General features: G+C 40.2%; 1 protein-coding gene across 3 annotated transcripts in view; it reads left to right on the forward strand.

Moving 5' to 3' along the window:
- Actn (alpha actinin) overlaps positions 1-26232 on the forward strand; it is a 76177-nt gene extending 49945 nt beyond the window's left edge. Inside the window, exons 2-17 of one of the 3 annotated variants that reach the window (XM_076175454.1) lie at positions 736-840; positions 2975-3104; positions 4233-4414; positions 4786-4939; positions 6797-6879; positions 13859-14122; positions 14314-14450; positions 15238-15418; positions 15546-15758; positions 16266-16502; positions 21175-21259; positions 21764-21867; positions 22087-22217; positions 22851-23024; positions 23962-24196; positions 24629-26232. In XM_076175454.1, the coding sequence (XP_076031569.1) occupies positions 736-840; positions 2975-3104; positions 4233-4414; positions 4786-4939; positions 6797-6879; positions 13859-14122; positions 14314-14450; positions 15238-15418; positions 15546-15758; positions 16266-16502; positions 21175-21259; positions 21764-21867; positions 22087-22217; positions 22851-23024; positions 23962-24196; positions 24629-24787 (2574 nt within the window). In that variant the 3' untranslated portion in view covers positions 24788-26232. Of the gene's footprint in view, positions 1-735; positions 841-2968; positions 3105-4232; positions 4415-4785; positions 5004-5712; positions 5799-6796; positions 6880-13858; positions 14123-14313; positions 14451-15237; positions 15419-15545; positions 15759-16265; positions 16503-21174; positions 21260-21763; positions 21868-22086; positions 22218-22850; positions 23025-23961; positions 24197-24628 lie in introns of those variants that run through there. The other 2 variants (XM_076175453.1, XM_076175455.1) reach the window with 2 other exon arrangements.
- Positions 26233-26906: the final 674 nt, after the last annotated feature.

Genomic DNA, 26906 nt, shown 5'->3' on the forward strand with positions numbered 1-26906 from the left:
CTTTTCATGCTGTGACAAAATAAATAATAATAGTAAATTATTGCTATAATGAATAAGTAGTACATAAAAAATAATCAAATAGATAAAATTGAATGTTATGTTGAGTTTCAACTACTGGAAAGCCACTACCCCACAGTTTGTAACAGTCCTTAGATCATCCCATAGATAGTTCTGGGTAGAAACTGTATTATTATGAAAGTGTTTGTGTCGCTAGCTCATAGTAGTAGGGAAAAAGGAGCAGTTGCCAGTTGTCAGTGCTCATGTGACAAGATGGAAGAAGTACTGTTAAAGTTGATAGAGAGTACCAGTACCTGGTTTTGAAATGGCTGCACCTTCAGATGGAGGTTGAGTGGGTTGATGGGTTTTGAAGATGGGTAGCAGGGAAATTATTCTTTCCGTTAGACATCTTGGAGAACCACCATAGGTACACTTTGCTGGTCCATGATATGTTTTTTTATTTGTTTATTTACTTAAGTATTTATTTAATTTATTTTTAAATCAGTGATGTTTAATCATAGTTAATGAGTATTCTTCCATTTGGTTGATATATTTGTGACTTTGAATATGCTTACTTTCCTGTGGCCTTGCCAAGTATTTATTTAATTTATTTTTAAATCAGTGATGTTTAATCATAGTTAATGAGTATTCTTCCATTTGGTTGATATATTTGTGACTTTGAATATGCTTACTTTCCTGTGGCCTTGCCAAATACAATAATGTATGCATCTATTTCAGACATTCACGGCGTGGTGCAACTCCCATCTTCGCAAGGCGGGCACCCTCATTGAGAGCATCGAGGAGGAATTCCGCAATGGCCTCAAGCTTATGCTGCTACTTGAGGTGGGTGGCTATAGACAACCTGTAGATGCCTATGTAGTTTCTGCCTGGGATGAATTGCCAGTTGTGCAAGAAAGTGTCGGATATCTCAAATTATCTCAAGTTGCTTGTAGTAAAATTGAGTATTGATAATTTCATTGGTCACACAAGTTTGGTAAAGGTATCAACATTCTTCTAACAATAAAGGTACCAACACCATAACAGTCAAACATATCAAAAGGCCTCTACCATCTTACAAGAGTGGATGGCCAAGTCAAAGCATACACCCACCCACATCTATTTCATGTCCCTCCAAAATTGCATTCATTGTCCATCCCATCCTAGCACCTCATGAAGGGTCATCCCTGTCAACCACTACAATCCTCAGGTCTGAGGCAGGACAGCAAGACACTACACTTCCACAGCAGGACCTAACATCCCAAAACTGGTTTGTCCCCCGTACTTCATTATATGGGAACCACTCCACCCCTTCATGCAATTAGGAAAAATATGAAATGGAAAAGAAGAACATGATTGAAAGTACATTCCCTTGTTCATTTACAACCACTCTCCATTCACTCCTACCTTTTGTACTTTTTGTTCAACAAACATTCTAAGACTGACCCCCCAAACTCCATACTCTACCTGACTTTCCCAGATGTCAGCCCAGCTGAGAAGTTAATCCTATGATAAGCAAGAATCTCACTAGCATGACTATATTCAGGCCACTGCCCAGTATTGAAATAATACTGGCACAAAATAAGCCTGGGCACAGAATTGAATTGGATCAGGTGCAATCAGTGCACAAAAGACACAGAACCCCTCACCTTACACTACCCCACCCTTACCTTACACAGACAGTACAATATCTCTTTCTTGAGTGACTTGTATGACATTCTGGTGCAGTGGTACCACTCATGACTGCTAGTTCAATGATCCAAGTTTGAGCCCCACTTGAGGCTGAAAACTTCCTTGCACAGCAAGCTGGCACTCCAACTCTGGTGGGCAAGGAGTTGAGAGAGAGTGTATGTGTAAGGTCACAGCATTACCCATAGACCGGGCCATATATGAATTCTGAGGTCTCATCTGGAGAGGAAATAACTTGATCACAGGTCCAGCACATGACCGAAGACTGAAACATGCATACATGCACTCTAGAAATGGTATAAAAAAAAAAAAAATGGAATGTAGGTAAGTTCTTTTACCCATCCCATCAACAAAGTGTTGCATGTTAGCTAAATCTCATTGTCAGCATTTCTAGAACAGTTTGGAGGTACTGTAAAAGGAAAAGTTTCAAACTTCTCTCCAATTGAGTAAAGGCAGCAATGACTGCAACAGCTCTGTAGGGAAGAGGCCAAACGCAGAGTATGGGAGTCCAATATATTTTACGTTTCGCCCAGCAGGGCTTCTTCAGAAATAACATCGATGAAAAACATTTTACTCCTTATATAGCCCGAGCCTTGCGGGGAGAAACAAACATTAAAATGGTGTACTCACAATTTGCGCAAATTGCTTGTTACTTGTAATTAAAATTGCCAATGGTTTGTTAATTGTGGATTTTTTACAATTAACAAACCATTGGCAATTTTAATTACAAGTAACAAGCAATTTGTGCAAATTGTGAGTACACCATTTTAATGTTTGTTTCTCCCCGCAAGGCTCGGGCTATATAAGGAGTAAAATGTTTTTCATCGATGTTATTTCTGAAGAAGCCCTGCTGGGCGAAACGTAAAATATATTGGACTCCCATACTCTGCGTTTGGCCTCTTCTCTCCAATTGGTTGATCTGCTGCTATCTGTTCCTCTTAAGAAATCCCTCCATCAGATTGAAGATTCCCCAAGAACTGAGAATGCATGTTTTATGTCTGGTCAACATAATTGAGCTTGATTTTGCTGTACGTGGTATAAATCAAGACTGAGCTTTAGGTGTTGTTCATTTTAAATCTTGAATATCAGTCTTTAAGTGTACTTCAACCTTGTCCCTAGTAGAATTGATATATGAGATAGCAGTGCAGTTTTCAACAGCCACATACATGACTGAGCAGATCTTTTAAGGACTTGATATGCTGGTGGCATATTTATCAGTGTTACTTCTTACCTTTTTCATGTAGCTTTACCTGCTTGTGTAGATGTGACTAGTTCTTGTCCTTTCCTATAGGTCATATCGGGGGAGACGCTGCCAAAACCAGACCGTGGCAAGATGCGTTTCCACAAGATCGCCAATGTTAACAAGGCCCTCGACTTCATTGCCAGCAAAGGCGTCAAGCTCGTCTCCATTGGTGCTGAAGGTAGGTTTAGTGAAGACTTCTTCTACTAACTGGCCAGCCTTTGAGTATCCCAGGTAAAGTGTATGGCAGTGATCAATCAATCCATTACCCCAGATCTCTTTTGGAAGAAACCCATGGCTTCCAGGTAACTGACAACAGCTACCTGATTGGGTCAGGCTAAAGCAGAACAATGTAAAATGAGGTGTCTGGTGCTCTATGTGGTGATTGTAACAGTGGCAATGTGTTTGTGACTAGACCTATTCTTTATTTGTACATTTTTAAAGCTGGATGGTGGCCTGAACACAGTTGTGCCAGTGGAGTTCTTTCGTGTCATAAGAGGGATTCCTCTTTCAAGCTGATATCTAGGGGACTGGTGGTTAATCTTGGGGTGCTTGTTTTATGATCTGAGAATGTGTTTTTATGTAGATGTGGTGTGTGGTGTTGATGGTAGGTTCTAGAAGTTTGAGTAACATACTACCAAAATATATATGTGTCTTGTTAAATTCCTTGATGTGTGGGCTTATTGGCATGAGTACCAAAAGTGAGTCTCAGGATTTTAGGGCTCTGTGTGATAGAAAATAGATGCACTCTCTCCACGTTAGATAAATTACTCTGTACGTATATCAAATGATCTTTTCCTCCATGTAACAATGGTTGCTATGGACTAGTTTACTGGTGCTTCAGTTCTTGTGGATGGTCTTTTGCCTCTTATAAGGAAAGTTTCCAAAATTAATTACTGCTAGTCATAAGTTTGATTTGCTGGTATGGTCTTTATTGAATGTGAATCCTGAATTACATTCCTTATGTGTTAAATATGATGAAATGATATAAAATATACTCTTATTTTTGCTTGTGTGACTTATAGTTCTATCTGGAGGATATTGCCAGTTTCATGGAGTCAGTGGATCTTATACAAGAGAGACTAGGGCCAACAGATTGATTGATTGTGTGACATTTATCAGGTAGTGACTTTACAATAACTGGTTGACTGCTTCATGTACATGCTATGCAATTGTTCATATTATGTTGATTCAGTAGGCTTAGGGTGAAGGTATGACATTCTGTCTAGATACCAAGAGCTTCTTTCTCTGTGTAAGGGAAGTAGCCAAGTATGACATTACATAAAACTAATATATACTCCTTTTACAGAAATTGTTGATGGTAACTTGAAGATGACCCTCGGTATGATCTGGACCATCATCTTGCGGTTCGCCATCCAAGACATCAGTGTAGAAGAGATGACTGCTAAGGAGGGCTTGCTGCTTTGGTGTCAAAGGAAGACTGCTCCTTACAAGAATGTCAATGTGCAGAACTTCCACACCTCCTTCAAGGTAACCTTTCACGTGATAATGTGTACTAGATGTTTATTTTTCATGTATAGCGGGATTCAGGGTAAGGATAGTTCATTTGGAAGAGACCAGGGCCTAAATGATATCCTTGGGAATGAGGAAATATTTTCATATTTGCTGATAGTATCAGTTATCAGGGTTTGAAGTTAATCTACATGCACCTGTCAAAGATCTAATATAGTCCCTAGGATCTAGGGAATAGCCTACTTAAGATCTGTTCATAGTGTCCCTAGATATGAAGGCTTGAATAAAATATGAAATAACATTTGTAATGTCTGTGGGTATCAAGGTTTGAAGTAGCATTTCATGTTTCTTTTATTACATGGACTCACTGAATTCTTATCATCACACAGGATGGTCTTGCCTTCTGCGCCCTCATCCACCGGCACAGGCCCGACTTACTCGACTATTCCCAGCTGTCCAAGGACGATCCCCTACATAACCTCAACCTCGCCTTCGACATTGCCGAGAAGCATCTCGACATCCCTCGCATGTTGGACCCAGATGGTGAGCAGGAAACTCCATGCCAACAGTTTGACATCTGTTGGCATGTGGGTAGAGACTTTTAAATGTATGTATACCTGAAATCATTATTACACTCATAATCATGTAGATTCTTCTCTAGCTTCATCAGATTGATAGGGAGGAATCAGGATATTGGGAGGTGTGAAATGAAGTTTTGAAATTAATTGTAGGCCAGTGTGAAAGAACATAGTTTAACACACAAGTACCATAGAATTTGTGATTTAAGCATAGACGAGATACAGAAGGAAATTAAAGGTTTAGAGTTCTTACCAGAAGATAACCTTGTCATGTTGAAAGACCTATCATTGGCTGGATTGGAATTGCATTGGAATTCCTCACATTATTTCTTTTTTCTTTATATAATTGATTCCTGTCTGTTTTGGCCTGTTTCTTTAATTTTGAATGATAGAGGGTAAGGTTTCATAAGAATAACATTAGTGAACTAGGAAATTAATGTATGTTGAAAATTGGGTTTTCACTCAGCTTCAGGGTCTCTTCCATTGTTCGTCATTAGTTTAATGTTTCATACTTCTTATTAACTTTCTTCTGGTATGTGAATAGTTTTTTTATTCATGAATGAAGGCAGAAGGGAGTAACTCTAACATTTCTTCTGGGAGTCACTTGGTTAAATTGGTTTAGGTATTCAAAGTAACATTTGCCCAACACCTCTTCCTCTATAGGGGGGATGAGCTCTTGTGTTTGTGGTTTGGGAGGGAATGGTGGTTGTGGTGTTAACATGGTGTGGGTGGTTACAGATCTGGTCAACACCCCGAAAGCGGATGAGCGTGCCATCATGACCTATGTGTCCTGTTACTACCACGCCTTCCAGGGGGCCCAGCAGGTAAAGAAATGCATGGCTCCCCCATCAGGCATGACCCCACCGCAGCAGCAGAAGCATCATCTACTCTTTTGGTCTTAATGCATCCTTGTACCTCTCACACTTGACATTGCTTGTGGTGACTTTTGTCCCTTTGTTGAATAATATGGACACTAGACCTCCGGCTCCTAGTGATTTGGCCCAGACTCACTTTGTCGACAACAAGAGGGAGTCTGGGTGAGTCACTCCAACATTTTTCAGTGATGCAAGTCTTGCATACTTTTTCTGGGACCCCATGAGAAAGGACAAGGATGTGTGCAGCACTGCAGATGGGAAGTCACTGATGTCCTCAGCTGTGGGCAGGATGTGTTGGTGGAGGAGAGGCTAGTTTATGCCTAAGCTGAGGATGAGCTGTGCATGAATAACGATAACAAGAACGCCATGTTTCCTGCCATAACATTGTAGTGAAAGAAGCCCATATGTAAACATTACTACTTTGGGCTCTGTGAATTCTAGTAGGCTTTGAATGGGGTGAAGAAATCGTGTACCCAAGCATGTTCTTGTTTCGGGTACAGGATTTGCATGACGGGTTTTATTTGCAACAGGAGACAGTCTGACTGAACCTGAAGAGGTTTCAGTAGTTCTGAGTTTTTTAATAATATTAATTGTTTTGTCTGTGTTACAGGAACAGAGTAATACACCACTGTGACTGTCATTTGATGCTTGATCTATGTACGCAAAGTGTACTAAGCATTATTTTCTCTATCGCCATTTTATATATATTTATATATATATTTATATATATACATGTATATCTTGAGCTTTTACACTCTTAATTTACTAAACCTGTCTCACTTTCTAATTTAGACTTAAAACTTTGACATTGACAGTGGCCTATCGACTAGACTAATTGTTCAAGTTGGTAGTAGTTAGCTTGTGGTGTTGTTGATAACCACTAACATGAAGCGTTGTGGGCGTGTAATGGCAGTGGAGCATGTATGCAACTAACTGTCTTGTTGCAGACATGTCAGAAGGGGTGCCAGACGAAAGAGCTGTCATGACCTATGTGTCATCCTATTACCACACTTTCTCTGGCCTACAAAAGGTTAGTAAAGGAACATATTGATGAATGTGTGTATACTTGCATTTCATATAGGCTTTTGTGATGTGCATGAGTATGTATGTACACAAGTGTGGGTGTGTGTGTGCATGTATGTATGTGTGTGTGTGCACACATACCTAGGATACATAGGTTGGGCTTACAGGATTTGGGGTTTTCTTAAGATATTCCTTCTGTTTTTTGCTATACTTCAATTTGAACACATTTTACTCTTGAACTTTTGCATGCCCTGGGCTCATGTCACAGGATTATCTTTTATTATTGTGTCATGTTTTCCATAGTGGAGTTCAAATTCATAATATTATAAGCTCAGAGTACTGTGGGTATGCACATCCTTAGTTGTATGTTTGTATTTGTTTGTATATTACATGTGTATTAGCACACGACCATAATTAACACATAAAAAGAGATCGTACTCTTGGTGTGGGGCCCCTCCCAATCCAATCAGTTGTTACACACAAAGTTGGTAGCAAGGCATGGGAGAAGAAAATCCTGGTCCCTCTCACTTCTTCCTGCTGAAAGCATGCAAAACAATTGCACCTCTTAATTTTCCCGGCATTATTGTTGGTTCATCTGTTGGTGCATCCTTTTTGGGGAACTGTTCTTCACTGTATTTTATACATTCTTCTCCAGCATTGTCACTTGTGCACATTTTTTGCTTGTTTGGCATACTGACTACATGCTCTTATGGCTTCATTCACCCCAATCCACCCAGCTTTTCTTTGCTCTACCCTTTGCTCTCACTTGGCACCACAGACTTGCAACAGTCAATGTTCTAGGGACTTCAGTGACATCCCAATAGACCAAAGTCAAATAGCATTCTTTGGTTGATGATTATTAAAAAAAGAATGCAGATCACTTTCAACAATGATCCCTTTATTCTATGACCTTCCCTGTATCTCTCTTTTGCCACCTCTGTGACTCCACCTTTTTATAATTCCATACACAGTCCCCAAGCTTATTTCCATTGTTTCCACACTCGTCACATCTAGTTACTAATGTTATTTGGGTGTCTTCATTCAATTTTGGTTCATGTTGTAGTGAGAACTTTCATAGGGAATCACGTTTGACCTGTTCTGAAAGCTGAAATTTCTTTGTAACCCTCTTCCTTTTCTTTATTTGGAACCTTCCAGTCATGACTTTTTTTGATTAATGTTGGATGTAGTGAGTTGGTATTTATATGCTCTCGTTGGTCCATGTCTTATAATGAGTGAAAGCTTTATTAGTCAAAGTGAGGATCACACTGTGCTTGTAATGCTTGGGGCGCACACTTGCTGTTCTATGACGTCTGTCTCGCAGGACCTCCAGTTGCAGGTACTTATTGTTGGTCAATCCATTGGTCCATATTGCTCTTCTGAAGAAACCAACAGGTCCCAGGTAACTGGCAGCATCCTCTAGTATGGCCCACATTGACCTGTTATTGCTTCCTGGAGAAGAATGTGTACACTAAGGTGATCTGTTCAATAAGATGGATGAATTGTATTGGTGGGGAAGAAAAGAGATGCAGCCTTTGCATGGCATAAGCTGGAAAGAATGAAAGGAGTGAATGTGATGGGAACAAGAGAAAGGGGTGAGGGTGTTCCTTTCTTATGCCTATTTACGTTGCTTTGTGAGTAGAGGTGCGTGAAAGTCTTATGCTTGCCCACAATGCATATGTTCCTTTAACTATGCTGGTTGTGTGGTCTTCATTCAGATTAGGACTCATGGGAAATGGTATTCACCAATCTTTCTCTGTATATACTTTACCAATTTATAATGTTCACCTTTTTCACTGTTACACATTTTCTCTCTGCGTAATCTGGTCTAGTGTTTGTTGGCTTCCGTATTATCTTTGAAGTGTTTCCACTTTATTTGCTCTTTAACTCGGAATTAAGCGCATTCTTGAGTAATTTGTCAGGTGTCTGCTGGCTGGAGTGGACACAAAAATGGTTGCTGGTAGTAAGGCTTAATATATATGTATGTTTTTGTTGGGCTTGCTTGATGCCATGTTCAGACAACACATGCACAGTGAATCACACACCATGTAGACATGCACACACAAACACACACACATACTCAGTAGCACTAGACCTGACAGCATTAAAGGATTAAGGAAGAGGGGACCCAATTGTGGCAATCAAAGAATTGAAGGAGAAAAATGTGACTATGAAGATCTTTTGATCTGGAGTAGGAAGGCATCAAGAGGTCATGTGTCTGAAAAATGTGTCAAAATGCAGATATGTAAGCTCCTGGAATAGTGCAGCACAGGCAGTAACCATACATGAATATAAAGGGAGGTATGATAATTGGTACAGGTTTTACAAGTGACCAAAGATGAGGAATTCAGTTGGTAGATGGGGAATGAAATGGGTGGGAGTGGATTTATGTCTTGACTTTGGCTACCTCCCCTGTAAGGGGGAAAAGCCCTTTGTGTGTACATGTGTTTAGGAAGGAAGTCAAAGATAAGTACACATGGGAGAGGGTGGTGGATGGAAGGGTGGTAGATATGGCTTTCATGGACTATATAGCGGTAACCAGGAGAAGAGTAGGAAGAATTTTAGATGTACAGGGGAGAGAGTGGGGAAATATCAGATAAGTTTTTGGTGGAAGGTAAGGTGAGTGTGGAGGATAGATGATTTTAGATGTACAGGGGAGAGAGTGGAGAAATATCATATAAGTTTTTGGTGGAAGGTAAGGTGAGTGTGGAGGATAGATGATGCATGGAACAAGGAAGGGAGGAAATAGAAGGAAGGGTAACAAGTGGTGGGATGATGAAGCAAAGGAGGTTGTAGAAGAGAAGAAATGAGCATTCACAGATTGGTTTCAAAATAGGGCAAGAGAATCATATGAGAGGTACAAAGATTAGAGAAGTAAAGCATAATATAAAGTAGGCTGAGAGAACATGTGAAATGGGGTAAGAGTATGACAGAAAATTTTGAAAATAATAAAAAGATGTTTTGGAAGGAAATTAAGAGAGGAAGAGGATGTGAATCAAGCAGAGAAGAAAAGGTAAAAGGTGCAGATGGAGAGATGATAATGGAAGAGACAGCAGTAAGAGGGAGACAAGAGTATATTAGGGAGTTGCTAAATGTGAATGAGGATAGGGAGGGAAAGGTAAGAAAATGTCAGTGATGAATGAGGAAAATGGAGGAGAAATAAGGAAAGATGAGGTGAAAGTATTAAAATTGTGAGAGCAGGTAAGGCACCTGGGTTAGATGGGTGTCATGCGGAGTGTCTAAAATAAGGAGGCACAGTGATGGTGGACTGGCTGGTGAGGTTTAATGTTTGTCTAAAAGAAGGTAGAGTGTTGGAGGAGTGCCTGTATAGTTCCACTTTACAAGGGAAAAGGGGACAAGTGTGAGTGTAATAGTTTTAGAGAGATCAGTTTGTTGAGTGTAGTTGGGAAGGCTTACAAGAGGGTTTTGGTAGCAAATTGGAAGTGATCAACAAGGGAGAGACTGGAGGAAGTGGATAGCTTTAGATACTTGGGTGTAAATGTGGCAGGAAAGGGAGGAGTGGAGGTAGAATGTAGATTGAAAGTAAATGCCTTGGTGGATTAAAAAGTGTAATTAGAAATAGACATTTGAGAATAGATGCTAAAAGGAGATTGTATGAAGGAGTGATTGTGCCAACAGCACTGTATGGGGCAGAAACATGGAACATAAGAGAGGAGTCTGAATGTGTTTGAGATGAAATCCCTGAGAAGTATGGTAGGAGTTACTAGGTTGGATAGAGTGAGGAATGAGGAGGTGAGGAGGAGAACGGGGATGGAAAGGGAGTTGAGAGATAGGGTTGATGAAATATTATTGGGGTGGTAGTTGGGAGGGTGTCAGGAGTAAAGAGAGGAAGAGGGAAAGAAGGGGTGGCTATACTAGTAAGTGAAGAGATAGGTAAATGTGTGGTGGAATGGGAGGTTTCTTCAAGGTTAACCACGTCAGTATGATGACGCCAATGTAGGTGTCATGAGGTGTGGGTGGGTACATGAGGATGCCAGCATCAGCGTCTTGATTATATATTTTATTTGTAGTTATACATGAAGTACCCCCAGATTCTGTGAACTGGTTTGATCATGTTTTCTGTGTTTATTATTACTCAGAGTAAAAGAGAACGAGTAATACAGCAGTGACTTTATATTTTATAATGCAAGTAGTGTGATGCAAATTACACATGGCAACCGATGTTGCAAGTGATTATTTGAGTCATACTGAAGTGGTTAATGCAGATGAAGGTGAAACTGGAAAGGGAGATGTGTGTTTTTGTAAGTGCATGTGGACCTCGCCGTGAAAAGAGTGTAGAGGAAAGGAGGCTTTTTGGATGGATTTATATGAGTGCAAAGAGGGTTCAGGGAGAAATGTCAATTTAGTGGTATTGGGAAACCTTAATGCTAGGGTAGGAAATGAACCAGTAAATGGAATGGTTGGGAAGTGGAGTTCCAGGAAAAAATTGTAGTGGAGAATTGATGGTGGGGATGTGTCTAGAGAGTTGACAATAGCAAATACAGTGTTTAGGAAGAAAGTCGAGCATAAGTACACATGGGAGAGGGTGGTGGATAGAAGGGTGGTAGATAGGGCTTTAATGGACTACATAGTGGTAACCAGGAGGAGAGTAGGAAGATTTTTGGATGTACATTTTCTAAAGGGAGAGAGTGGGACTAAGAGAAGAACCAATAAAACAAAGGAAGGATACAAACAAGTTAGAAATGACTACACAGTACCCATAGAGAGGAGAAAAAATTATATAATGGGTATCATCGATAAATGCAAAAATGAACCAGTGTTCCACAGGTTTATGAGTAAAATATTGAGACTGGGAAGGATTCTTCAAGCTAATGGTGTGCAGTGAGGTATTTGAGGAGACTTCAGGTCAGGTGGAAACTGAATGAATTTAAAATCACAAAGTTATATATATATATATATATATATATTCCCAATAATCTGTTGAAGGGATTTCTCCACATCTTCTCTTATGAGGGAATGGAGAGGGGTGTGTGAGTGGAAGTGGAGTATGTGGGGATGAAATGGGTGGGAGTCGATTTTATGCCTTTGTTTTTGGCTACTTCCTTTGTAAGGGGGAAAAAGCTGTTGGTATATGTATGTATGAAATACCCACAGCAGCTGGCAATGGTCCAAGCTCTCCCATAGATTTCTGTTAAGAAATTTTGAACTGTTGTCTGTGTTGGATTGGTGTAAGACTGTTTCTGCATCACTAGCTGAAGTAGTAGGAGGTCATCAGCTGCCCATGTGTGAAAATATGTAAAAACACAGTTAAAGCTGATAGAGTTCTTGGGATCAGTCCTGGGACTAAGTGGCAGCACCTCATGTCTACACTTCTTGATGAAGGTGAGGGTGTCAAAGGGTTTTGAAAATGGATACTGCTTGCAAGACCATCATAAGCATACCTGTTGTTGATCACAGGAATACAGACAACACCCATGTGAAAGAATACTCAGACACTTCATCTTGCAAAGAATATTCTTCTTAATTTTCTATGTCATACCCTACAACTTATGGCATCATGTCTTACACATAGGATAACAGCTTATCAGATGAATAGCTTGCATAGGTCTTTGACATGTTATAGAGTACAAAGATATGCAGTGTTTTGATATAGCTAAGGTGTCTTCTTCCTTTTGTGGAGTTAACTATTACATGAGCACCACAGCAGGAACTGCAAGTAGCTTTTGGTTGAGAAGAGAAGAATAGGTGGCCACAGTAGAAGAGACCGTGTGATTTGATCAGTAAGTTGTGAAAATGAAGTTCATCAATGATGAGGATTGAATGTGGGTAGAGAAAGAGGGAAGAAGGACCAACAGTGGAGAGCTGCCAGTGTTGACCCTGCAAGATGAATTTCAGATGGGTTTTCTCCTGTTGCCCATCTTCACAACCCATTAGTCTCCTCACCTTCATCTAGAGGTGCAGCCCAGAGGAGCTGACAGTCTTCAGACCAGGCCAAAGATGTCTCTGTATCAAATATACTTATTCCTTGCACCTGTATACATTAGGAGAGTTGAAAAATGGTGACTGTGCCTCCCCTACCAGTACAAGCTGATGATGTAAAACAGTCCCACACTGTTACAACTCGGACAACAGTTCAAAGTATCTTCCCAGAGAGCCGTATAGGAGGGTCTGAAGACTATGACTTGCTACTGTGGGTTTTCCGCTAAGTGAAACATGAGGCAACAGTTTATACAAAGAGGAAAGAAATGGATGAAAGATAGGTACAAAGACTGGGATAGCGAGTGATGTGTGTATTCAGTTGACAATAAAGTTATATTTTATTTTGTATGAAAAAATTCAATATCACATAAAATCCTTCTTGAATTAGATTAGTTTAGCAGAAAGATTGCTTGATACCTCCAAGTTTGTGATTAGGTTTTGAAATGTAATCACTCGTTCCTGCTCATCATGTGCCTTTGGTGTGTGTGCGTGTGCATGTGCTTGTGTATATGTGTGTGTATACGTGCATGTGTGCGTGCAGCAATAATCATGAACCATCATCCTGATTTGAGCAGAATTCCATAGGGAAAAAGAAAGCAGAGATGTTAGGCACGGACCACTTGCTTTTATTTAAAGACTGCTGTAAATGAGTGCTCGGTGCTTTACATCTTAATTTCCTTCCAAGTGGAATTTGCTTGTATGTATGTGTGTGTATGTATGTATAGTGCATCATGATAAGATACTTATGGATTTTGAACCAAGTTTTGTAAAGTAAAAGCAAAAGGCACCATAAAAGATATCTGCATGTACCCAAACTTGTGCTAATCTTCAACTAGGATACTTTTCAGGAATATCAAGAGAGATTAGTGGTACCAGTGATAATAGCAGCATGAAAAATAAGACTGAATGTTGTTAACTTTTTAAGTACTTTAGATGGGTGGAATGCATTGTCGTAAGGATGGCATAGAAGAATCATATTCAGTAAGATACCTTTATATCTAACAAAAGGCTTTATTTTCATTAACTAACTGATGTGGCCCAACCTGTAGGCTGAGATGGCTGCTAACCGCATCTGCAAAGTTCTCAAAGTCAACCAAGAGAATGAGCGGTTGATGGAAGAGTATGAGCGTCTCACCTCTGATCTCCTGGAATGGATCCGCCGCACGCTGCCCTGGCTGCAGGCCCGTCAGCAGGACAACACCCTTGCAGACTTGCAGAAAAAGTTGGAGGAGTACCGTCTATACCGCCGCAACCACAAGCCACCACGTGTGGAGCAGAAAGCTAGACTAGAGACCAATTTCAACACATTGCAGGTGAGTTGTGAGAGTTTGATTGATTCTACTTGTAACCTTAGTATATAGAAAAGTATATACAAGAGTTGTGGACTGTATTGAATGATGGATCCTGCTACTGGTGATAAGAGCAATGTTCTGGATCATTTTAGTATTTAACATTTTTATTCTTGATAACAGATTTAATAGTGATTTGTTTACTATTTTGACAGACGAAACTCCGTCTATCCAACCGCCCCGCTTATCTTCCGTCTGAAGGCAAGAGTGTAACAGACATTGCCAATGCCTGGAAGAACTTGGAAGGATGTGAGAAGTCATTTGAAGAATGGCTTCTAGCTGAGATGATGAGGTACGAGTTTTTTAATTTCTATGGATAGAGCAATAACTGTGTAGGTGAGGTAGAGAATATGAGGGGAAAAGGAGCTGTCAAATAGATCAAAGAGTCCTGTGGTGGTTTGGGCATATGGAAAAAATGAACGAGGAAAACTAGCAAAAATGTGTGGAATGTAAAAGTAGTGTGAGCTTTTATAACAAGAAATGTAGGTGGATGTATTTACCTAGTTGTATTTTACGGGACTAGAGCTATGCTCGTTTTGACCCGTTTTTGTATCTCTCCACATCCAGTTTGCTTTTGAATTCGTGTATAGTTCTGGCATTAACTGTTTCACTGTGGTGAAAGAGGCATGTGGATGCACAGCAAATACCTGTCAGACAGGAAAGAGATAGTGCAAATTATATTAATGAATGGATGTTCTCATTTGGTTAAAAGATTTTTAGTGGATAAGGAGGGGCCAGGGAGTGAACCAGCTCCAGCTATGGGGCTCGGTTGTGAAAATGTGTCTCACTTTATTCCCTTCAACCTGAGCAGTATGATGGGGGACAGAGATGACCTTTTATCTATGAGATAGGAAGGGAATAAAGTGGGATTTATTGTGTATGAAATGGGTGTGTGCTTTGAGCTGGCCAACCACCTCATAAGGGAAAAAGTGCCTTTGGTATGTGTATATGCATTTAATTAAATAGTAGTGCTAAATAAACTGGGTTATGTCGCTTCGTCTAGTCCATTTAAGTATCATCATTATTGTGTCCATTTTGCTTTAAGTTGTCTTCAGGTAACATTTTTCTTTTTCAATTAGGTTGGAGCGTTTGGAACACTTGGCCAAGAAGTTCAAGCACAAGGCAGACATTCACGAAGGTTGGACTGCTGGGAAGGAGGAGATGCTTCAGAGCCAAGACTTCAGACACTGCAAACTCAACGAACTCAAGGCTCTCAAAAAGAAGCACGAAGCCTTTGAGTCTGATTTGGCTGCCCACCAGGTCCATAATGCCATGTCTTTGAAGCTGCTAAAGTCTGAACAATATTTTGATCTAACAGTTGTATAATAAAGTAATATTCCAGAGGGCATACTGACATTTACTTTAATTCTGATCCGTTGTTTTGCAGGACCGGGTAGAACAAATTGCCGCCATTGCTCAAGAACTCAATGCCCTGGACTACTACGATTCTGCTACTATTAACACCCGCTGCCAGTCTATTTGTGACCAGTGGGACCGCCTAGGTACTCTAACAACAACCCGACGCAATGCTCTAGAAGAAACTGAGAAACTTCTTGAGAAGATTGACCAGCTTCATCTGGAGTTTGCAAAGAGAGCGGCAGTAAGTTTACTTAAGAAAAATGTGTCTGGTGGTGGAATTTTGTTTAATGATAGGCATTCTTAAGACAAACTTTTCTTAGTTTATTCCTCAAATTGATGCATCTGTGCCAGACAGCTGATACTTTAGAATGCCCTTCAAATAATGTGTATTTTTTTTTTTTTTTTTTTTTTTTTTATCCACCTTTGGCTCGTATTCAATTAGGTTTAGGTTGGATTGGATTAGGTGTGATTTTGTTACATTTTTTCAAGATTGAGGAGCTTGCTTACAGAGGATAGGTTGATATCTACTGAATTGGGAAGATTTTGAAGTATTTGTTTTATGGAAGTTGTGGAACAAGGTAGAAATTCTGCTGAATAGTTATCAGGCCCCACAGATAAACTTGTTACAAGAGAAAATTGTACATCAAATTTGATGCTCTTTTATGGATATCACATATCTAAACAAGTGAAGTAGAATACCATGACATCTAATGTTTAGTTATAACATTATAATTTTGTTACATTCCAGCCATTCAACAACTGGTTGGACGGAGCCTGTGAGGACCTCGTGGACATGTTCATTGTACACACCATTGAGGAAATCCAGGGACTTATTGATGCCCACAACCAGTTCAAGGCTACTCTTGGAGAGGCTGACAAGGAGTACCAGGCTATTCTTTCCCTGGTCACGGAAGTACAACATATTGCCCAGCAGTACCAGATCCCTGGTGGACTGGATAACCCATACACCACGCTCACTGCTCAGGTAAAATTACAGGCCACTAATGGAGTTTATAGAGGAATGGGATTGGCTCAGGAGTGTGTTACAGTGTGTGTTCATGTAATTCTGTATCACTTACAAGCAAATTCGGAACTTATCATTAATGACACCTTAAAAAAAAAAAAAAAAAAAAAAGGATTATGTGGGGATGGAATGGGTGGGAGTAGATTTTAATGACTTTTTTTTTTTTTTTTTTTTTCTCCTACCTCCCTTGTAAGGGGGAAATAGCCATTGGTATATGTTTAGAAAAAAAAAAGTTAGATTTTTTTTCAGTATACAGTTGAACGCTGATTTAAAATGAGAGAAGGCCTACAAGAGTTTGCATTCAGTCAGTTTTGCTTTAGATTAAAATGCTTTAATGGAATTGTGCTTGAGAAAAACAGCATTAGCATTAGTGAATGCTGCTTCATCCATCAGTGTTGCAATCCTTAACCCAATTTACTTAACCCATACTTGCAGTGGATGGCAAGTAGGAGCCAGTGGCCTGATGGGCATGCTTGTGTTTATGTATGGTGGGGAACATTACATTTGTAAACCACAGAAAGTACATACTAGATTCAACTCTATTAAGATTGGAAGTGTTTACTTTAAATTGATACTGTAGTCCAATTCTAAGTGTTGGGTTGAATGAATAATTTTACATTGATTTGTATTAAATCAACATTCTGCTGTATATGAATTGTCTTAAGTCATAGCTTTAAATAAGTTTGCATTGTGGTTGCAAAGTTGAAGAATGCATGATACTTTGTTATTGAGCAAACAAGGTTTCATTCTATTGTATTTGTTGTCAGGGGTATTTTGAATCCTTTGCCTCCATTAATTTAATGCAATTATCAGTAGAAGTGGAGTTTATAAATTTATTGTCGGAAGTGGCAAATGCTGGAGTATTTGGAAGGTTACCTAACTGCGAATGGCTTGTGTAAGGCTAAACAAGATAACTCTTTCGATTGTGTTTAGTATGGTAGACAGAGATGTTAACTGTATACTTAGGTTTTGTTTATAGATAATTTTATTTTTGAACAAGCTCATGAGATTACAGCTTTTGCAAAACAGTTGAGGCAGTGCAACCTTTGTGAGAAATGTTACCTATGTCCATCCCCAAAAGCTAACCAGGCATATATTGTAGCCAAGTCAACCCTTCTTCTTCCATGCTAACCAGGAGATCAAAGGCTTGCTTAGTGGCTTTGAGGTACCGTGAGTGTGGGTGTGTACTGTATCTCCCTGTAGAGTTGTGCTGCATGTAATGTTGTATTGTATCAAGAAGCAAGATACACAACACCATGTTCTTCAACAAATATCTGATTTCTGTAGCAGTGTAAATAATCCAGCATGTTTATGTCTCCTGTGCCACTTGACCTACCCTTCTGAGGGCTAAAAGGTAAACAAGCTGTAGTAAAGGTGTAAAATTTTTTCGTTAACTGTCAGGTATTGGGATAGAAATGGGAGACTCAAGTTTTCATGACAAAACGAATTGTTCATTTGAACAGTTGCACATACTTCAATACCTTAAGGCCTTTTTCCCTTTGTAATGGTGGATGGCTGAGCCAAATCGTATATTTTGCTTACACCCATCCAGATCCTAATTCCAAATCCCATTCTATTACCTCTTGGATGAAGGGGCATCCTTGTACCCGGCCACTGATTGGGTAAGGGGCGATGCATCAAGACACAGTGCCTCACTGTAGAGCCCAACAACTGGAGCTGGCCCACCACCCACCACATGGTCACCTCCCCTCCTCATCCACCTCTGGTTACATAATTTTTTCCATCAACACCCAACCTCTGCCCACTTCCAACTGGACACCCCCATCCCCCTTACTCCCTGCTTGACAGACACCCTTGCTTGCATCTAATACCTCCATCACCACACCCATCTACTCCACTCTTGACGGGTTATCCCTGCATTTCACTCACTGCCCAGGGTCAGAAGCAATGTAGTAAGACACAGCACATCCTCAGCAAGGCTGCTTCATTTAATCAGTGACCCCTCTCTCCATTCCCTCATGCAGAAAAAAGAGAAGACGGGGAGAAATCCCTTCAGGCTGTGTCAAAATATCATTCACACATACTCCTTCACCCCCACCCATTCCCCCACCCACTCCCTTCCATGCATCACTGCATCATCCATACACAACCATTCTCCATTCACTCTTATCTTCTGTCTTTTCCCTTCCTTCCTCAACAGACATCCCCTTTTACCCCATCCATCCATCTTATCCTTGATCCCCCTCATGTTCATTTCATCCACCTCTGCCTTCCACACCTCTTTTACAAATCTTTCTTTACTCATTCTTTCCCCATGACCAAACCATCCTGATACTCTTTCTTCAACTCAATCTTCTAACTCCCTTTCCACTCAAAGGATAACAAAGGCAAAGCATACCGACAGGAGACCGTTTGGTCCATAACTATGTCTGATGCAAAAATATATATATATACTCGTATACTGTCCCAGATAGTACTGTTGGCACAATCACCCCTTCGCACAACCTCCTCTTAGCATCCATTCCCAAATGTCTATTTCTCATTACACTTTTTAATCCACCAAGGTATTTACTTGCTTCTGTTAATCAACATTTTACCTCCACCTCCACTCCTCCCTTTCCTGCCACATTCGCCCCCAAGTATCTAAAGCTATCCACTTCCTCCAGTCTCTCCCCCTTAATACTTCCAATTTGCTGCCATATTCTCATCTTGTACATCTCATCACCTTACTTTTACCCACATTTATCTTCGACTTCCTTCTTTTGCACACCATCCCAAACTCACTCACTGACTTCCTTAATCCCTCCTCAGATCTTACTGTAAGTGCAGTGTTGTCAGCAAACAACAACTGGCTTATCTCTCATTTTTCTCCATTTTCTTTAACCATCTCCATTCCCCGGCCCATTACCCTTGCATTTACCTCTTGCACCACCCCATCCTGTGTATAAATGTAATCTTTGTATACAATTGCAAATAAAAAACAAATACATTCACTCACACTCACTCAGTCTACCTCTTCCCTCTATACACTTTTTACCAGCCCAGCCCCCCATCCCTGATGCCCAAACTACTTTAACATTCTATAATGTGAGTCATATCTGTACAAATTGATAGCTGTTACTTGCTATTTTTGGAAGAAAAAAAAATGCATTTTTTTTTTTTTTTTTTTTTTTTTTTTTTTTTTTATTTATTTATTTATTTATTTATTTAATAATTTTTCCCATGCTGTGTAATTTCAGCAGTCATAGCAATAATTCTTCCTTTGAAGTATGAAATTAAGGGGTGATTGTGCCTATGACATTTTATGGGGTAGATTTGGGATCGAGGGATGTAGAAAGGAGAAATTAAAATGTGTTTGAGAAGTATGGTAAAAGTTACAAGGATAGAATGAGAATTGTGGAGAGTAGGTAGAGAGCAGGGGTAGAAAGAGAGTGAGTTAGCAATTAGGGTTGATGAAAGAATACTAGGACAGTTTGGGCACATGGAAAGAACGAGTTTAGGAAAACTAACAAAAAGAATGAAAAACGGAGATGGATAGAGTGAACTTAAGGAAAAACTGAAAATGAGATGGATGGATGGATGGGATGGAGAGTGTCTTAGGTAAATGGTGGAAAGTCTGTTTAGCAGGGAAGGCAGAAGGTAAGGATAGGTGCAAGTGAAAAATGGTTGTGAATGGATGATAAATTGATGTGGCCAAAAGAGATTTCTCCTTGTGTTGCCGAATTTATGAAGCGGCCTTGCTGTGGATGTGCTGTGTCTTGTGACACTGCTTCTGACCCAGAACAGTGGACAGGATGCAGGGATGACCTGTCATCCAGGAGGTGCCAAGATAAGAGGGAGGGAGGAGGGTGGAGGGGAGTGGAATATATGGAAATGGAATAGGTGGGAGGGGTTTCTATGCCTTTTTCTTTTTGGCTACCCCCCCATGTAAGGGGGAAAAGCCTTTGGTATATGTATGTATGTTCTCTATTGGCACATTAAGAGACGGGAAGCAGAGTTGCCATATAAAGTGGGATTAAATCAGCTTGTGATGATGGGCCAGTGGCAGGTCACTGGTGCACATGAATGGAATGAGGAGGCAGTTACAGTGGTGGTGGTGGAGAAAGGGTGTACATACAAGGAATTGTTGGTAAATAAGAAATGATGAGAGGTAGTCAGAACTGGGAGAGATATCTTGGGCCTCTTTGGAGAACAAGTGGTAACCCCAAAGGAGAATGCACCTCCAGAGGGATGGGGGTAGGGTGAGTGGTGGAGGGGGGGTTGAGGGTATTTCAGAATGAATGAACGGGAGATAAATCTTTCTGATGTCTTGCAAACCATTAAATGCAGGGTCCCATTTTTGGTCCCTAGTATTCAAAAATTAACTTAAAATTGGAAAAACTATAGACAAGGAGGGAGATATGTATGCATACATTTCAAAGGACCTTTGGATGAGTTAAAGCACATCACCACATCATGAACATGTATAATTAGTTAGAGGGGGGAAGATAAACAGAAATACAGGAAATGGGTTCTGTAAGATCAAACACATTGGTACAATGATTTGTTGTCAAATTGTTTTGCATGTTTTTTTTTACTTTAGGTGTTGGCTACTATTTGACATATGTAGGGAGATTTTTGTTGTTGTTGTTGAAACAAGATAAAAAATTAATGCTGCTTTTACTACTGACAGGTAATCACAGGCAAGTGGAATGATGTCAAGAAGCTGGTTCCTCAGCGTGACAACACCCTCCAGGCAGAGCTACAGAAGCAGCAGAGTATCCTTTATGTATATAAATATATCATTAGGTCATCCTTCAGTGATCACTTAATAGATTATATTGCCCACCAATTGCTCTCTTTCTCTCTCTCTCTTTCTCTCTTTCTCTCTCTCTCTCTCTCTCTCTCTCTCTCTCTCTCTCTTTCTTTCTCTCTCTCTCTCTCTCTCTCTCTCTATAGATATATATATATATATATATCTCTTTCTATCTTGTGTGTATGTGTTTTTTCTCTTTGCCACAAATTTTATTTATTTACCTAGTTGTAGTATACAGAGGGTGGAGCAGTGCTCACGGGGTCCCATGCTTGTATGTGTGTATGCGTGGGCATGATAGAGATTTGTCATAGACTGTTGGTGTGCAGTATTGTATGACTGTGACACTGATACTTTAACAGTGTTAGTATGAGAAATGCCATTCATCGCCATTCCTCAGAGGTCTGTAAGTATGAAATTTGAAGATTTATGTTCCAATTGCCAATATTTTTCCTGAGCTCCTCCACAGACAACGAGAGTCTTCGCAGACAGTTTGCTGAAAAGGCAAATGGTGTAGGACCTTGGATTGAGAAGCAGATGGATGCTGTGGCTGCCATCGGCATGGGCATGCACGTATGTATTAATATGCACAAGTTTCTCAGAACATAGATAAAGTGCTATCTTGTATGTTTATAAAATGTTAAGATTCTGAAATGAATGCACATCATTTTATAAAGAGCTATAGATTATAGATTCAATAGAGCTTTAGAGAGTTCACAACAAGAAATGCTCACAGGAAGGTGTGTTAGATTTTTTACCTGAAGGAACTAAAGATTGTAATGATTTTGACAGGGCTCCGTGTTGGAGGATCAGTTAAGCCGCCTCAAGGATTACGAATCTGCTGTGATTAGCAACAAGGCCATCATGGACGAGATGGAGAAGATTCACCAGGCAGTCCAGGAGGCTATGATCTTTGAAAACAGGTAGGTATTTTGTTGCTGGTAACCAGTGCTTCTGCCATGGACATAATGTTGCACTGAGCAGATGGAATCTTAGACTTAGTAAATGAGGATAGTAGAGACAGTGGAAATTACATGATTAGTGTTCTTCTTTGAGTAAAGATTAGTTTCCAATAGTAAAAGAATGCTGCATGATGGGCCCATAGAGGTTTCCATGAAGTCCCTAAAGTGTTGACTCAAATACCCAAATTTATACCCAGTAAGGGTAAAAACTTTCGAGGCATTTTTGTGGACTATTATCATCTGGGAAATTGAAGAAAAGTAGTATCTGGTGAGATATTCACTGGGCGAGTGGGTTAGAGTGCTGCTTCTTGCAGCAGAGGTCAAGGTGACAGCAGTTCAAACCTTGCTACCAGGGAGTTGGACCAAAGGTATGGTTCATTAAATCCCATGCTACTAAGTCCTCTGTAATTGGCACCATTGTAGCTTGCTTATATGGCAAATTCACAATGTTAAACTAAATCATCAATTTGTATCTGGTGGTTTTTATTTCGCCCAACTTACCATGGTATTAATATATTTTAATGGTTGTCATGGTTTGCTCAGTAGTTTTTTTAAGGTGATAGATGTTGCAGAAAGAAATGCTTAATCTTACAGGTACACCCAGTTCACAATGGAGACGCTGCGTGTGGGTTGGGAGCAGCTGTTGACTTCCATCAACCGAACCATCAACGAGGTGGAGAACCAGATCCTCACACGTGACTCAAAGGGTATTAGCCAGGAACAGCTTAGTGAATTCAGAGGTTCATTCAACCACTTCGACAAGAACAGGTAAGTCTTTGTTGGTTAAGTAATGGATAAACCCAGGTTACAGGCCCTCCTGTGAAAATTCTGTGCCTTGCTGCATAAGAGGTACAACAGGAAAAGAGAACCCTTCATCCCCAAAGCTGGAGTGGTGGTTGAATGGGTTTTGGGTATGATGTGGATGTGTATTTGTACTCAGCCACTCCTCTGATAAGGGGGTAAGGGCCTTTTGATGTATGTTTGTATATGAGGCACAACTGCCCATTTTCTAAGCCCATCACTCCCTCACTTCGTAGAGACTGGGCCCCAAGATCTCTATCAGCTTCATCTGTATATCTTACTCCTTTTCACATGAGATGGCGATGGGTAACTGCTCCCTCACCCTACCACTTTCAACTGATAATATAGAAACAGTGCCATGCCAATAAAATACAGACAACAGTCCAAATTTTTTAGCCATAGAGGTCTGTGGGAGGGCCTGAGGCCCATTGCCAGCCACTATATACCTGTGGGTTTTCCATTGAAACTTGAGGCAACAGTTATCATTACCTTAATAATTGTATGTGTAGTTTGTTAATGGTGAAATATACCTATGTAAACTACTTTCTTTCTGGTATTGATTACATATTGATACAATTCATGTCTTCAAGAATGTGGGTACAGTGAGTCCTCGTTATACGGTACATATGCGTTCCTGAAAACATTACCACAGATTGAAATTACCGTATACTGAACCCAAGTTTCGACTTATGGTAGATGTACCTTCCCTTCTCTTTCCTCTTCAAAATATCTAATTTTACCTCCAAAACATGAGTGGATACTGTATCTGTGAATTTTTCTTACCATAAATAGAATCGAGGGTAGTAATTACCAAATACGTAAGTGTGAATTTACTGGATAAAGAATTACTCACTGTACAAGGTAATGTATGAGCATAAGATCACTAATAAGATGTCCATTGTAGGTTGGGTCGCCTCAACCCTGATGAGTTCAAGTCCTGCTTAGTGTCCCTCGGCTACTCTATCGGCAAGGACCGCCAAGGTGACATTGACTTCCAGCGTATCATTGCCATCGTAGACCCCAACACTACTGGATTTATCCAGTTTGATGCTTTCCTCGACTTCATGACCCGAGAGAATGTTGATGCCGATACTGCTGAACAAGTCATTGATTCCTTCAGGATTCTGGCTGGAGACAAGGTTAGTGAAACATTGTATAACATTTATAGCAATCATGGGACTCCTATATATTGTGCATTGATCTTTTATCATAACTATGTGGGCCATGTATATATATGTGTGTGTGTGTGTGTGTGTGTGTATATATATATATATATATATATTTTTTTTTTCTCATTATATTATGGCAATTTCACAGGATTGGTACAATAATTTGGTAAAATATTACTTCATGAATATATGTTTCTTAGTGAATAGATAAATTTAGTAATGTGGAAGGTTGTATAAAGCCAAAATTGTGTATTTAGGGCCTCTTTTTCCTTTATAAGGGAGGTAGCCAGCCACGGCATCCACCCAGCTCCAATTCCACCCCCTTCCATTACCCATTTGTCTCCCTCTCTTCTTAGCTCCTTTTGAAGCAAAAGTTAAATTAATTCTCGTTTTGCCTTGCAGCCCTACATCCTTCCAGAGGAGCTGCAGAGAGAACTTCCTCCAGACCAGGCTGATTACTGTATCCAAAGGATGCAGCCCTACACAGGAGGTGATGCTCCTCCCGACGCCCTCGACTACATGTCCTTCTCTACCTCCCTTTACGGAGAGTCTGACCTCTAAGTGGAAGTTTAGTGTGAGAGAGGGGGTACTGGAGGTGAGTGAGAGAAAGCAGAAGGCTGACAGTTCATGTGTTGGATGGGATACATACCAGCACTTGCAAAATGGACCACTGGTTTACGGATGTCAGCGACCTGATGACATGAATCATGCGGTTTCAACTGATAGTTGGAGGCGGATACTCTCTCTCTCTCTCCTTTTCTCTCTCCTTCTTTCTCTCTCTTTCTTTCTCTCTCTTTCTCTCTCTCTCTCTCTATATATATATATATATTTCTCAATATGTGTCTTCCTTTCTCTTGCACTATCTGTCTCTCACTATATCCCTCAGCTCTTGCTCTCTTCTGTTCACCTCAATCTCCACCTCTTTCTCCACTTGCAGCAGCACAAAGAGTGAAAGCCTCTACAACAAAAGCAGGGCAGAGAAACTAGTGTGGGTATGTGCACTTGAATGTGTGTGTAATTGTGTAAATGTGCTGCTGATGAGGCCAGGAACACTGGAAGTGAAGAAGCCTGAGGATGACCTGTGGTGCAAATCGAAGGACAACCTCGACCAATGGCCACATGCCAACGACATAACCAGTGCTTTGGTGATTCGACTGACCACAGTGACAGCAGCGACTTGAGAGGCCGAGGGTGTGGCAGCAACACTGGCCTTCCTGTACCTGCTGTCACACGAACTGATGCCCTTAGACTGGGCTACGACCCTCGTGTTGTATGTATCCGCCACACTGCCACCATGAGTGCCTCCCCAATTCTTTGTTCTTCCCACACTGTCTCTGTTTTCTACATGTAATGTAATCTATTTAATCTAGTCGTGCGGGCGATGTAGAAAAGCCAGCATTTATGCATTTCAGTGATTTCCTATTGGGACCTCCAACTTGCATAATTTATTTATTTTTGTTTTCATTTTTTTTCTTTTTATCATGTTATGCAGTTTGTCACGTTTGTGTGTGACTGTGCTCAGACACTGTGTATAATACGTCGAAAGTCCTCCATCTGCAATATAATTTAAGGACTTGAATAATTGCCCAGTGCTCATCTTAGTCAAAAACTTTTTTTTATTGGAAGTTTCATACATTACGCTAAACACATCGTATTTTGAAAGACCTACCAACCAGTATATGTAAAGAGAGCAAAACTATTTGACCATTGTTACGGTAGTCTTGTTTATTATTATCATTATTATTTTTTATTCATTTTTTTTTTTCTTTTGAGAAGTTTTGCTCCATTTGTTAAGTCCATATGGCAACATAATTTATTGTTACAGACAGTAACGATAATCAGAGTGACCTGGAGTACATGGTTGATACATGATTAATATAATCATTATTTATTGAACCAGACTGACTTGTTTATGTGTAGAAGATACATTCGTGGATTCCAGGCCGCCCTGGTTTTGAAAAGAAAGCTCGCCCAATTGTGTAATGTCACATTAAAGGTTGATATAACTAGTAGTATTTTTATCCTTACCAAGAAATATTGCTACATTATTCAGGTATCAGTCTACAAGAGGCTTGATGGCTGTTGACTTGTAAATGAAAAGGTTTCTATAACCAAGCTAAAAGAAAAAATATGTAATTTGTAATAGCAATGGATAAACCACTGATATTATACAGAAATTGACATAGCACAAAATATATTCTTATCTGCTCTAATTTAAGGATTGAATAAAGAGGCAAATTCCTAAAAAACAAAGGAAAGGCATAAGGGGTGCTGGAGGGCCTCGGGCCAGCACCCTTAGGTTTGGGTCTTTTAATGTGCGTGGATGTGGTACAGATGAGAGTAAAAGGGAAGAGATAGGTAGTATGTTTGTGAGAAGAAAGTTGGATGTGTTGGCTTTGAGTGAAACTAAGCTGAAAGGGAAGGGTGAGTGTAAGTTTGGGAGTGTAAGTGGGAGGTTATCAGGAGTGAAGAGAGGGCGAGGGAGGGAAGGGGTGGCTATTCTAGTAAGTGAGGAGATAGGTAAAGGGGTAGTGGAGTGGAAGGAGGTTTCCTCAAGGATAATGTGGATGAAGGTGAAACTGGGAAAGGAGATGTGGGTCTTTGTAAGTGCATATGGGCCGGGCAGTGAGAAGAACATGGAAGAAAGGGAGGCCTTTTGGATAGATTTAAATGAGTGCAT

The sequence above is a fragment of the Oratosquilla oratoria genome, chromosome 37 (genome assembly GCF_046742065.1).
Source record: "Oratosquilla oratoria isolate Oo_2021 chromosome 37, ASM4674206v1, whole genome shotgun sequence".
NCBI classification, from domain to species: Eukaryota; Metazoa; Arthropoda; class Malacostraca; order Stomatopoda; family Squillidae; genus Oratosquilla; species Oratosquilla oratoria.